General features: G+C 37.5%; 1 protein-coding gene across 1 annotated transcript in view; it reads right to left on the bottom strand.

Moving 5' to 3' along the window:
* Nucleotides 1-9,116: 9,116 nt before the first annotated feature.
* PHF14 (PHD finger protein 14) overlaps nt 9,117-14,647 on the bottom strand; it is a 159,415-nt gene continuing 153,884 nt past the window's right edge. The window contains exon 19 of the mRNA XM_088160059.1: nt 9,117-9,298. Coding sequence (XP_088016185.1) covers nt 9,224-9,298 — 75 coding nt within the window. The 3' untranslated portion in view covers nt 9,117-9,223. The remainder of the gene's footprint in view (nt 9,299-14,647) is intronic.

Genomic DNA, 14,647 nt, shown 5'->3' with positions numbered 1-14,647 from the left:
TGGTACAAGTTCAAAGGCACTGATACCAAAACTGTTGCTTAATTGCTGCAACTCTCTAGCTCTTCACTGCCACCTTGGGCAAACAGAAAATTGACTGTTCCATTTTTAGGGGCCATGATCATGAGGTGCAGTGGTATTTCTACTCGTATGTTTGAAGTTTGTTCCTTCTGATTTACTCCTGTGAGATTTCAAAATAGCAAAGCTGCAGGTTTTTTTTTTTCCTTGTTAAAAGGGTTGTATCTTCAGCCTTCTCTCATGCCTGAAAGAAGGTAGGTTTTGCCCTACTGCAAAACTCTGCTAATCTCTGAAGGTTAACAAGCACTGGACAGCAAGAAGGTAGGAAATGATTTCAGCCTCGATGTCCTCTCAGAAAATGCATGGAACTGTCATCTTGAAGTAAAGTAACCTAAATCAAGTGAGCCTGAATGATTTCAGCAATGGCAGCATGCCTAGACAAGGAAATCTTTGCAAAAAGGACAGTCCCAGGCTACAGGGCAGAAGCAGTGTGGCTGTTCAAAAAATTGTACTTAAATTGATAGCAGAGACCAACAAGAATGAGACCTTTGTGTGTTTTTCCTTCTTAGTGAGACTCTACCTCTATTTGAGCTTCAACCAGTTTTGGGGTCTAATGTTACATAGAATTCTATTCCTGAAGAAAAGATAACAGGTCTGATGTCCACATCAACAAACTATAACTTCCAAACAGGTGTGGGCAGCAAAGTCTGACCAGATAGAGAATGGAATGATGAGATGACCAAACGTCATCTAAAGACATAGCTGCCAGTTATTAATAGAAAAAAACTGATAGTTCAGTTTAAAGGACTACTATTGTTTCTACCAAATCCCCTGCTGATGATGCCAGACTTCCTCCATCAAATCAGTCCTGCCCTGGTACAGGTAATTCAGTTATTGGTGCTCTGACCACTGTTGAACTCTGGCTGAGGCACTGAGTTACCACACTGGTCAGCAGGCTGCATTACATCCCCTACACTCCCTGGTCCAGGATAACAAAGCAGCAGCCACCACAGGGCCACAATTTGGCACGCTGCTCCAGCAGATCCCAGAGGAATTACTGCCCACAACCACTCAGGGACACGCTCGTGGGGCTGTGAAGAGCAAAGCTACTGAAGACCAGCCCAGTCCACTCCTCAGAAAACACCTGCAAGGCAGCAGTACCTGCATATAGCTGGTGCTGAAGTTACTTAATACATTTGGTCTAAGTTTCTTCATTATGAATAACTGTGTGGGGATGACGTATGAAAAAATTTAAAGGATTATTCTAAGAATCTTTCTTCACATCTGCACAGCTTTTCAAAAAGCAGTAAAAGTGTGTGTCAATTACTGTGGGTAGCAAAAAGCAAAGGAGTGTTTGCAAGCTCCCTCCTGGGAAATGAGCTGGTCAGAAGAAATTTTGTAACTGCTTGGACCCAAGGCCAGTACTGACTGAGAGGAGTCTGTCATTCGTGCTCCAGAGTGGCTGTAGTGGGTTGGCTCTGGCTGGATGCCAGGCACCCACCAAAGCCTCTCCATCACTACCATAGCTGGACAGGGAAGAGAAACTATAACAAAGGGTTCGTGAGTTGAGATATGCACTGGGAGAGATCACTCACCAAATCCCATCATTGGCAAAACAGGTTAGAATTAGAGATAATAATTGAATTTATTACTAACAAAATCACAGCAGGATAGTAATGAGACTTACAATGAGAAGTAAAATAAAACATTAAAAACACCTTCCCCCCACCCCTCCCTCCTACCAGCTGTACCGCCTGCCCCAGTGGCACAAGGAGACAGGGAATGGGGATTATGGTCAGTTCATCACCCAAGGCTTCTCCTGCTGCTCAGAGAGGGGAGTTGCTTCCCTGGTGCACCGTGGGGTTCATCCCATGGGAGACAGTTCTCTGTGAACCTCTGCAATGCGAGCTCATCTCAGGAACAGCAGCTCCCTGTGACCTGCTGTGGCACAGGTCACTCTTCCACGGGATGTAGTCCTTCAAGGACAGGCAGCTCCAGCATGGGCTCCTCTCTCCACAGGTCTCCTACAGGGTCACAGCCTCCTGCCAAGCATCCACCTGCTCTGGTGGGAGACTCCTCCAGGGGCTGCAAGTGGATCTCTGCAGCCCTGTGGACTTCCATGGGCCGCAGGGGCACAGCTGTCTCACCATGGTCTGCACCATGGGCTGCAGAGAAATGCCAGCTCTGGTGCCTGAAGCATCTCCTCCCCCTCCTTCTCCACTGATCTTCATGTCAGCATAGTTGTTCCTCTAACACACTCTCACCCTGCTCTTCTCTGGCTGCAATTACAACTGTGCAGTTTTTTTTTCCCTCCTTCCTAAATCTCTTATCACAGAGGCTTTACCACCATTGCTAATTGGCCCAGCCTTGACCAGCAGCACATCCATCTTTGGAGTTGCCAGGAATTGGCTCTGTTTTACATGGAAGAAGCTTTTGGCAGCTTCTCACAGAAGCCACCCCTTTAGCCCCCCCACCACCAAAGCTTGGCCATGCAAACCCAATATAGTGGCCTACTAAATAAATTAAGCATTCAGCAATGCAGTCTTGTATTCCTTTCTCTCTTAACAAAGGCCAAAAAAATACTGTTGAATATGTAGGGATGTGCTAAAAGAACATGATCCAAGCTATATCACTTCTTCAGCCTGGCTTTTCAGGCTGTTGTCTTCTGCAGTGAAAACAAAGCTTTGGGAAATAGGAGTCTTTTCTGTGTGCTGCTGTCCCATACTGCTGGCAGCTGCCTCACCCTGCTTCTCTGAAAGGTGACAATTCCCCTGGCTGATCTAAAAAAGCTTTTATCTACAAGGAAGAAAAGGTAGTCTCAGTTTTGTTTTGACTCCAAATCCTAAAAGTGAGAATCAATGGTGTGATTTCATGCAGATTTACACAGGCAAGCTACTTAGCAATTAAAGACAATTTAATAACATGAGCAATGCAGCTTAAAATGTGGGTTTAGCAATGCCATGCATAATCTACACTGTGCTTGGATTCAAAAAAGAGTCAAGATCCTTTTATGGACAAATGTGGGCTGAAAAAGGCATTATTCACCTAACCACTTGGCATTAAGTTAGAAACTAAGAATGAATTTTGCATTCCTTTTCAGGGACAAAACATTTCATAATACTGCAGCTGATTCAATATTTGAAAGGGTTTGATATATGATGATATAAAGACATTAAAAATTCAACTGATCCCTAAAATATTTAAGAAAAAAAAGGTTATTTCATAATCCATCTTTCACAGCAAGATGTTAAAACAGAAGTTTGGAGTTTGAGTCCAAAATATTCAGATATTGGTAACTGAAACAGTGATCCTTAAAATAAATACTAAGAAATAGCATTTCAACAACTAAAATGAAAATATCCTGAAGTCTTTCTTCTAGGTAACATTATTACCATACTCTATAAATCCCATCTCCTCAGCTACTAATTAGTGTTTCTTATTCCACAAGGGTTTTAAGCTCTTGCAGAATCGTCTCATGTAGCCTTCCCAACTTCTGATGATTCAAGTTGTCTTTGTATTTTATTCTTTCCAAGCCACTGGAATTGGCTGCTTTTAACTCAATGTTACAGCCCCAATCTGCAGACTATCTCTTGCCAGAACTCCCACAGGTGTTCCTCCCATGTACAGAAATGAAAGCTCTGACACTGATCTGAGGAAAAGTTTTCAGATCAAAGAAGTGAGTAATTTGCCACAAGTTATTAGACTTGTTACATTGGTGCTTCTCCAGACTTCTTCTCTCCATTATGAGAATAAAGATGTTTCTCCCAAACTCTTTCCAATTGTTCAGTCACAGGCAGAACAAAAGATGATTTCTCTTGGTATCTCTCTCTGCAAATTTCATTTGATACAAATGGTATCAAATATTACAGCGATATTCACTGTAAAACCTGCACAACTTTATGCTGTAAAGTGATATACTTTACTTTTCCAATAGAAACTTTCAGAATATGTAGCAGAGCACTGAAAAGCCAAATTGTTTTCAGTTGTATTTCCTTCTTTGTGTGACTTCCAACTGCTGGTGCCTTGCTAGAATATGACAGTCTCTGCTGCTTTACCTGAAAGAATACAAGAAGTGTGGTGCTATCAGCTTGTTTTGACACACTTCTCTTCTACCATAAGATGGCAGACACAGTACATAATTTTTCAATAATATACTGAAAATTACAATTATTAGGTCAATATGTATATGATGTTCCCTACTGTCCTTACTGGCATGCACCAGAAAAAAAAGTGGTCTCACTGTACCATTATGTGCTACTGCATTCATGGATTGCTATTAGTTCATCACTGCAGCTCTTTTAAAACAACATGACTTGGCAAGAAAAATAAAATAATAAAAATTTGATCAGGCATAAAATTACTGTATTTTTGGTTAAAGTGCATAACAGTAGCACAATATAGGTAAGATATAGCTTTTGCTTTTATTCAGCTGCTTTGTATGCTGTAGGTATAAATGAGACTTAAACCAAGCATCAAAACTGAACCTTTCAGACGTTAATGTGATGATAGCTGTGTTATTATGAGCCTAATGATATCTACTGCACACAAGAATACATAGGTGTCATGCTGGGAAACCAATGATCTAGCTCTCATTCTGACTGCAGGCAAAGAATATCTCATCAAAGCTATAAATTTCATGACTCTGTTCCCAAATTTAAAACCCTTAAGGAAATGGCTTTCATGGTTCAACAGTTTTAAAGGGTTGCTCTTACTTGGCTTTGTAACAAGGAAATTAATAGTTCTTCCAAACAAATGAGAATTATGCCATAGCTGCATGCATTTTCATGCTGTTGCCTTCAGCATTTCACTTCCTTCCCCAGATAACATCACTGCAGAATCCACACTGAATTCACAGTGGGGAAACATTTATTACCTGCTATGATTTCACTCTATAGCCTTAGATAGGTGATAGAAGTAGTTTGCTTATTGCAAAAATTGTTTTCATTAGGTCATGTGAAATAGAGTTAGTTTCTAATCAATCTTCACTTTTCAGAGTAAAACCAGGGCAAAACCTATCCAGCCTAATGTCAGAGAGAGTTAGTTTCTGTAGTGTGATGCAGAGCAACCAACCAAGAGGTAGCCTGCTTATGGGACTGCAATAAGAAGCAGCACTGAAGTGAGATACTTCTCTGTCAGCATGGTTTTCTCCCTTCAAAAATTCCTACTGTGCAAATATTGAAGAGTGTGAATAATCATGTTAAATATTTTTCTTAATTTACAGGTATAGAAATGCTTTCTAATGAGCAGAAAATGAATATTGTATTAGGATTAGCACTTTGTGCACATAAAGCACTACAATTTGTGCTGTTCAGGAGAAAGATCCTAAATGAGCTCCAAATGTTCAGTGTAGCAATACATTTCAATGTATCATTAAGACAAAACCAAAATACTGTGGATTCTCATTAAGTCATAAGAAATTACACATACACTGGGATTAAAATACCAAGATATATTTGCCTTTGTTCAGAATCCTTATGACTGCACAACATTTTAGATCCAAGTATTTCAATGCCAGTGAAGCAACAAAAAGGAAAGCAACAACATCTGTTTCAAAAGTAGTTTTGATTCTTTTAGCTCATGCCAATCTTTTGGAGCCCTATGTTTAATGTAGGAATACAGCATTCAGAGTGAGAATCTTTGCATGACAACAACAATTAGGTAATGTACTAAAGAGAATCATTTAATAATAAGCCACACTTGCATGAATCAGAAATATTACTCTAAGTGATTGACAAGAACTTCCACACCTCAAATTTCTGATACCCCCATGAGGGATTGGAAAGGTTAGACGTTATTTTTTAAGAAAAAAATTTATAGTAATAGAGAAATTTTCTCTTCTTTGAGGATGAAGTGATTGTCTGTAATAGAAAACAGTGTTGGAGTCCAAAAGGTTTTCCATAGCCCACTGTTCCACACAAGGGAAAAGAGCAAACATGGAGGACTGAACAAAAACCAACTGCAATCCATCATTAACAGCACAAAAACAGTGAATTTGCTTTAATATGAGGAAAATGACAGTTTCTTCTCAAGCAAAGAAAACTTAATTATCCCTTAAGCAACCCCAAAATAGCTATCACTAATGCAATCCAGAAAATCGCAATTCCCAACTGGGGAGCATCATCACTGTCATGCATGAGAGGGATGCAATGGGAATTAAGTAGCTCTCCATCTAGACTTTCAGAACAGCATGTAACTCTTAGTATTAAATAACAGAATAGAGGGAAAGAGAAATAAAAAGGGTATTATAACTGGCTGCTTGGGCACATGTACAGAGGGATGTCTGTGTGTATTTGCATACAAAGAATATACTGCTCCACAAAAGTGACTGAAATCAGTTGAATTAAAGCTGCCTCAAGTTTTGCTCTTCCCATCTCTAAGTTGGGCTTTGAACTCATTCAGATAAGCTTTGAACTTCATTCTGCAGGAGCTAGGATGTTTTCAGTATCCAAGCTGGCTTGTGTTTGCAGCACAGACACACTTTCTATAAAAGTCACAATATTCTGCATCAGGTTTACACCTTAGTTCTGCTGAAGAGTAACACTCAGAAGCATCATGTCAGAGCCATTAGCAATGCTGCAGTCATCTGTTTTACCCAGGGCATTGTATAAAAAAAATCCTCTGGACACTAAGGAGAAAAAAAAATATATGATGAAAATGTAACTTATACTGGTAGTGTGAAAACTCAAGAATACACAAAAAATCAATTCAGCTGCAAATTTTAACTAGAATAGAATCGAAATAAACAAATCCATCTATTTGGTATAGCCTTCATCTGATCCATTTGATCTTTATCAATTAGACACCTCTCCCCCTCTGTTAAGTAAATATATGTACAAAAAAATTATTAAAATCAGTTTCCTGCATTTTTCTGGCAGGGATGAAGGTAGGATTGCATTTCAATTCAGCAATACTTGTCTCAATCTCCACCCCAACTGATTATGGTAAAAGTACTGGTTATTATTTTACAGTGAAAATGTCTAAATTCTCATGTTTGAATTTTGAAGTAAATAACGTAAGCAAGAGACTGGTTAGCAACACTGACTGTAGACTTCAGGTTACATACTTTGGAGTTAGCTAAAAGTATGGCTTACGTAATTACACTTTCACATTAAACTTTTGAAGAACTTAGGAAAGATACTGAAATACTCCTTTAAAGCTCATCAGAGTTATGCATCAAATGGAAGCAAATGGTAACTTTCAATGTTTGAACTGTCTTTCTAACTCAGGTGTTCCAGAGCCAAGTAATGCATTTTCATACAAAACCCGAACAGCAAATAACCATCCTTCTCTTCTCAGGCACCTCTACAGTCCTGGGCTGTCAGAGCTTAGGCTCACAGCAAAACGACAAACATGCTGCCATGGACTGAATGGAAATAAGATCATATAAAGATACAAATATTTTTCACTATTGAGGCTCGGTCTATTAACTTCAGGCAGGATAAACCCAAACATCAAATGCATCAAGTGCAGGCTGAAAGGCTAAAGCATGTCCAGGCCAATTCATCTCAGTCAGTAACTCCTGCTGTCATTATGCTCCCTTTGCACAACCCCTATGTCAAACTTCCTTGTCTTACCTTTTTCTGTAAGTTACTGCTTCTGTCCTTCAAAGTTTAGAGGCCTTTCAGCCTGTTCCACTGCACATCCTGCCCCTTCTTCAGATCCTGATGAAAACTAAGCTCTGAGAACTTTGGTTTTCTGGGTTAGTCTGAAAGAAATGAAAACCATTCCCTTTGTTTTCACCTACCCTGTGATCCTTCACACCGCTGCACCGAGAATGGTCCCTAAGGTCCTGCACGGGAAAACTCTGCTTCTGTCTTTCCTAAATCTGTCTCCTCCACTGCAGTGAAGAGAAAATCATATTCCCTCTCCTCTCTGAGATGGCTACAGTGCTTGATCTGCACCAAATGGAACAATGTTGAATTTATTTTATATGTTAATTTACATGATAGCTGCATTCATTAAAATGAGATCTAGTGTTATTAAACTCCTGTAGAGAAATAGTGATTGAAATTTGTACATGAGCTACACACATTTGAACCTCATAAACCAGAAAAGAATTCATAAAAGTTATTGCTTAAGTACAGACATGTTTTTGAAGTATCTGAAAATATAATTTACACAGAGAGGAAAAAATTTGGGATGACTATTTACAGTCTGATTTAACACTCAATGCAAAAAAGTAACAGCAAAAGTATAGCAGAATGGGAAAAGAAGTATATTTTTTCACCTGAAGATAATTAATCTCTTTAGAGCAAGATAAACTTCTTGAAGGGACTTCAGTGAGTGGTGTTTTAAACCCAAAAGGGAATCAGCAAGATTTTTTTGTTTTTTCATTGCAACCTGTGAAACTATCAGGCTATAAATCTACCTCTGAATTTCTTATACTTTCCCATTTAGCGACCTTCACAAGCTAAAAAACACAGGTAAATTGGAAGACAAAATTAGGACTGTAGGAAGAAAAGTTATTTTAGATATTTATTACTGACTTGAAGGTTTAATGACACAGAAAGAAGTTATTTTATTTTGTTAGAATGGAAAGATTGGCATGAGGGAATTAGACCTGGGTAAGATGGCCTAATCAAGACAAAAGCTTGACATTCATTAAAAGGAAATGATCACATGAACATGGAAAAGGTTTACACAAGGAAAAGTATAATGCAGCAAGAAACAGATTAAAAATCACAATACAAATGTAAAACTAATTACTTCTGAAAATGCACCATACATATAAAAACTTCTTGCCTCTACCTACTCCTCAGAAACATTTACTTTAATCACTGATCAGAAGAAATTTCAGAACTCCTTTAGTAGAACATATTTATCTAACTTTTAAGAATCAAAGCTCTTGCTCAGAAATACCAAAATATGTCTGAATTATAACTATCCTTTAAGGATAACACTGCTTTGCAGAGTAAAACATGAAATTGCCCTATTTGCTTAGTAAGTGCTACAAGTGATGAATAACTCATCAGCTTTTCATAACGTGTTCAAAAAGCTTTCAGAATTTTATTGGTAAAGTACTCAGTTCTGATAATTCAGCTTTTAATGTAATCAAGAATATCACCAGGAGCTACTTAATTAATTCCCCAGTGCACCATGAATTTAATTTTCAATGACTTTATTGAGAACTTTTTTTGTTAATTTTACAATGAGAAACTATAACCACTGTTACACAACTTGCAAATATTTCAAACAAGACAGCAATCTCCTATTTTTTTGATTTTTTCTGTTCTGAATTCAGCTCCTGAGATGGATTTTCTGCTTCAGCTTCATTTTCATCTTCCTGCAAAAGAAAATGAAAACCTGAACATTAATCAATTTATTGAAAAAGTATACTTTTTCTGCTTATGCAGCTGTATGGAATTCTGTATAGTCTTTTGCCTGACTAATAAGCATAAAAATAAGCAAAAAGTAATTTATTCAAGTGATTGATTTTGCTTAAGAGTTGAAATAGAAATGATAAGAAATTTAAACAAGTCTAATTGTCTACATTTATAGCAGAAGAATAATTTAATGAGTAAATATTTTACTGAACATTTTACTGGATAGTTACATAAAGAAATTATTAAATCTCACATGGATGACAATATATTCAAATGCCTACAGCAGACAGTATTACACACCTTTCCTTTGTTCTTGACAAGAGGTTCCCACTAAATTACTTTTGAATGCAAGAACTTTCATCATTGTACTAAAAATTACTTTTGAAAAGCACCTGCCATTGAAAAATGTTTCATTTTTTTGTGACCAGGTATGTTTACTTCACCATTTGATAAAAGACAATAAATTTAACTTCAGAGACACTTTATGTGCTGCAGCATCGTATTTTTGTCCCATCTAGCATATTTTCTTGACAGGTCTGCCAATTTTCCAATTACTTGTACCACCATACGTTATCTGAAGATCAGTCAGGTCTAAAATAGGAAACATGAGCATGTCAGGCAGCAGCATGCTTACAATATTCTACAGCTTCAGCTCCAAGAGCAAGGCTCATAATTCACTATGGGCTCCTCTGGATCTCAGTGAAAAAATGAAGTGACATCATAATGCCTGTTTCCATAGGAATGGATTCTGTTTTGTGTCCAGTACAAAATCATGACCTCCAAAGTATAAATTATGGAAGAGTGGGAAAACTGTTTTATAAGGCAACTTGCAACTCATCACATCATGAACAGTCCTTATCACAATTTTAAAGTATAACCAGTTTTCTAGTCTGCATTTTAATTCAATTTACAGAGAATCTTTCACATTCTAATAACACAAAAAAAAAAAAAAAAAAAAAAAAAAAAAAAAGAACAGACATTTTGAAATGAAGAAGCATCCTGGCTGCTGTAACAGTACTCATCACAAGCCAACAGATGACAGAAAGCAAACACCAGGGACATTTAGGTGGGACCCAATAACCAATAACCCAATAAGGTGTGTGTTTCTGATTTGAAAGGACATTTTCATTCTTGTAGGAAAATAACTTAATCCTTTTGCATCCTAGCCCTTCTTTCACCATCAAAGCATGCTTTGCCAGGATAACTATACTATTTAGAGGTAGAAAATATACAGGAAGATTACATGGGCAGCATAAAATAGAACAGCAGTAGAAAATCTCATTTAAAAATGTGATGTCGTAATATGTTACGCCCAACTGTAATAAAATGGAAAAGCTAGTTTTCTATTGAAGTAGTAGATACTCCAAGCCATCATGCCTCTGAATCCTCCCCTTTCTGGGGACAGCCTAGGCACTGAGAAGTATTTACATGACTGACTGCTAAAAGCATTTTTTCTTCTCTTTCTGGACCGTCATCTCTTCAGTTATTAAAACATGTAGTGCTCCCTGTGGCTCTTTTCATTTAGCTGAGAACCCATGTCTGTGCATGTGTGTGAAACCAAACACTGAAGATTTGTTGAAATTAGAAGTGCAGGATATATTAAAGAGAGTGCAGTGTATAGTATACACACGGAGGTTAAACTTCAAATGAAAACACTCAGGGCAGAATCATAAACAACAAAGGAGTAAGCTTACTGCTTACAGGTGACAAAAGAATATTGTGGAATGAAAAAATACTCACAGAAACTTTTGGCTGCTATGGTAAAACAGCCAGGTGATTTAAGGAAGAACATGTTAATAAAAGAACAAAAAATCTTTCTGAAGGTCCCTACCTACAGCAGCTGTATCCCAGCTAACCTCAATGCCAACTAATCCACCTCCCTAGCACACAACATTGACATTATTTTGATGTCCTGACTTGTGCTCCCTCATACAGGAATATAAACCCTACACTATCATTCTTTCCCAGAACTCTTCACATATTGCTTAGGGCTTCCTCTCCTAACAGATGCAGCATGCAGAAATTTCAGAGACAACAGGGCCATACCTTCACTGAGGACTATAAGAGGGTTAAGGCACATTAAGCTCAATATTGAATATTGGCTTCCTGAAATTTTTGATGACAAAAAAGTTTTTATCCAACAAATAAGGTTTTCTAAGAAAATCTTCTGGCTTTGTGTAAATTTGAAATGTTTAATTATGTGCTTAAAAGGTCATGCTTGCACTCTGGCAGAATTCCCAGGTTACAGCAGCAGCTGCAGTGATCAGTGTATTCTGAGATGCAGAAATGATGGCTGATGGTGATGGCAGCTCGAGGATTTGCTTGGGTCGAATTCCCCAGATGGAAGCATCAACTTTGGGATATTCTGCAGAACTAATATTTTTCCTTTGTTGGTTTCCTGTTGCTTCAACCAAGTAAAACATATTCAAACAGGTAAAATCTACCAGCAGAACATAAATTTGACTTATGTGGGCAGATTCCAATGCACAAGTCATCCATACAAAGTGTTCTATTACTGCCAGTATGCTTGGGGAAGATCTGAACTAGCAATTTAGAGCACATATTAACCATACTCCAAGATGTGAAGACTCACTATTGTTTCAGTTTGCTGATAATGCAAGATTTCTATGAAATGCTTTATCTTTTTTTAGTAGACCAAGAGGCAGCCCAATGATTGCACACAGAATACTGAAATGGTTGGAGTTTCTAATGTCATTAATAATGTTTGAATTTTCATCTACATAGCCTATATAGCCTAATTATCAAGAAATTATGCAAAACAGAGTGCAGATTAAATTTATTTAATGTATTTGTTTTAGTAATTACCACCTATCGTTATCATTATAATGCTTTTAATTCTAATGAATAGCAAAGGGAAAACCTTTTCTTTTCATGTTATCTGTTAAAACCAGTTCATGATGACAGTGTGCAAAGTTTTTACTACCAGCAGCTACACAGCGGACAAAATACTGAATTCTGGTTTCTGCCCCCAGAAATTCAGTTCATGCTATAATACCTCACAGTTCTTTTCTATATTATTATTTTCTTCCAACCACCTATGACTCTAACATCTAGTGCCTTCTGTTCTAAAAATCCTAAAATCAAAGTAGCTTTTCCTAGCAGATGTCACAAGTCAAACTTTTAAAGTAGCTCTTGCCATCGGATGCCAAAATCAAACTTGTCTCAGTATCTTTTGTGACTACAGACAACCACAGACTTAAATAACAGTGAGTGAATACACTCACTGAAAAGATGCCTCTGCACAGATCTGGTGACTTGTAATAGCCAAGGGAGGCAAATCTCTCAAGACTGCACTACTACTCCTACTGAAAAAGTGTACTTGACAGTCCAAAGATTATTTTAATATTGAAATGAATGAAGTTTACTAGCCTGGAATTGATGTTACTACAGATTTACAAAACCAACAAGGATAAGGAAAAGTACTAAGAGCATTACAAAGTGCTGCTAAACCCAACACTCTGAACTGAAATGACAGTTCAGGAGCTCCTTGAGCCACCAATGAGACCTCATCTGCATCCTGATGACCCTGATAGAGAGACAGACCTTCCACTTTAGTTTTCTACATCCTTTGCCTTGGCATCCCACGTTTTCTCTGAAGGAAACAAGGTACTGGATTAAAGGGTCCTTTGGGTGCTCTACAGGTGTTTTCAAATGTCCTATTGGACATCTCTTCTTTCACACTGCTAAGTCTATACTTGGTAGCTGAGCATTTGAGATCCATAGCAAGAGAACAGGATGAGGAAATGAGACCCTAAAATCTGCCACATAATTGTTTGATTTATTGAAGTATTAAGCACTCAATAGTTTTGCTGAAGTTAATGAGAATACTTCAATATTTAGATATCTTTATATGACAAAAACTAAAGGTAAGAGTCTGACTTTAAAATTCTATATCTAAAGTTTTGAGCTGACAGTTGAGAAAAACTGTGATACAATTTCATCTCCTTTGAAAACATGTTAAAAGGTCAATCACATTATTCTCTGACCAAAGAATAATGGGTCTAGCACAGAAAGTTAATTTTGTAGTAATTATTTCAGAATATTACCCTGTAGACAAATTCTGTAATGAAAAAAGAAAAAAAATTTTAAAAAGCCTAGAAATAAGGGTCTGAGTATCCCTTTCTCTTTTTACCCCCTCCAACCAATTTCCTTCAAAATGTTTAAGAATTTCTTTTTCCTCCATTAGTTAATGAAATAAAATCTGGAAAACGGCAGTGAATTAGACAATTCTTAACTCTACAGGAAATCTGACACTCTTCTGCAAATAGAACAGATCACACATTAATTAACTGTGCTAGGACATGCATCAATTCCCAGTTCTGTTCATTGCACCACAACTGTAATATCTAGAGTTGCATTATGATGTTGCGTATTTTGCCAACTCTAACTGATATTCTAAGCTTAATAAACAGCTATATATTACAGGATTACGTAAAGAACCATCTGAATAATAAGAAAGTATGCAAAACACAAAAATGCCCTGCTATAAGGAGGAATGACTAAAGTTGTCTCTGCCAGTACATAATCTAGAAATAGCATCTCAAAAGCCCTCAGGTCCAGATTCTGATACCAGTACTTTCTAGAGTATCTTAACCCAAAAGACCTACAATACAACTAACAGACTCAAGTATTAAGGATGCCCAGCTGGCATTTCATCTCTTGCCTCACAAAATCTAGCTAGGAAAACACCAGTTGGAAGTAGGTAAAAATACTTCTAATACTCTTAAAAAATACATCAGGGCAAAAAAAAAAAAGGAATTTATTAAATATTAGAGCTTTTGTTTGTGTATGAGAAAGTCTAGCTTCCCAAATCACAGGCCAAATTTGGAAGAAAACAAGTGCCAGGGAAAACCTGGGAGCTAAGATAGTCTCTCTGTTAAATCACCAAAAGGAAAGCATCCAGCAGTAAAATTCAAAAGTTATTTTAATTCCAAAGCCTATGTTATCTTCTTCAACAGTATGACGGCAACCCTTGTAATGAACAGTGGTGCAAAAATAAAGTACAAATGGAACAGTTCTTTACCAGTGGATTTTAGAAGCAAATAAAAATTTCTTGTGATAGATGACAGTTTTCTGTCACCACAGCTCTGCAGTGATAAGGCAGCTGTTTGTTTCTCAAGAAAAGGAGACCCTTGCTACATGGATCATTTTCATAGTGACAGCCTTGACAAGTTTGACATTTGCTTCATGAAGAATTCTAAAGCAGCCATCAAGAAAATGCCCCCTTTGGGACCACTGGATATCTGACAGTTGTACCTTATAATGCACATTGCCATTAATTCTTACTG

This window comes from Sturnus vulgaris, chromosome 1, assembly GCF_052056855.1.
Source record: "Sturnus vulgaris isolate bStuVul1 chromosome 1, bStuVul1.hap1, whole genome shotgun sequence".
Taxonomy (NCBI): Eukaryota; Metazoa; Chordata; class Aves; order Passeriformes; family Sturnidae; genus Sturnus; species Sturnus vulgaris.
The sequence above is the reverse complement of the archived record's forward strand: the minus strand, read 5'-3'. Positions and strand labels throughout refer to the sequence as shown.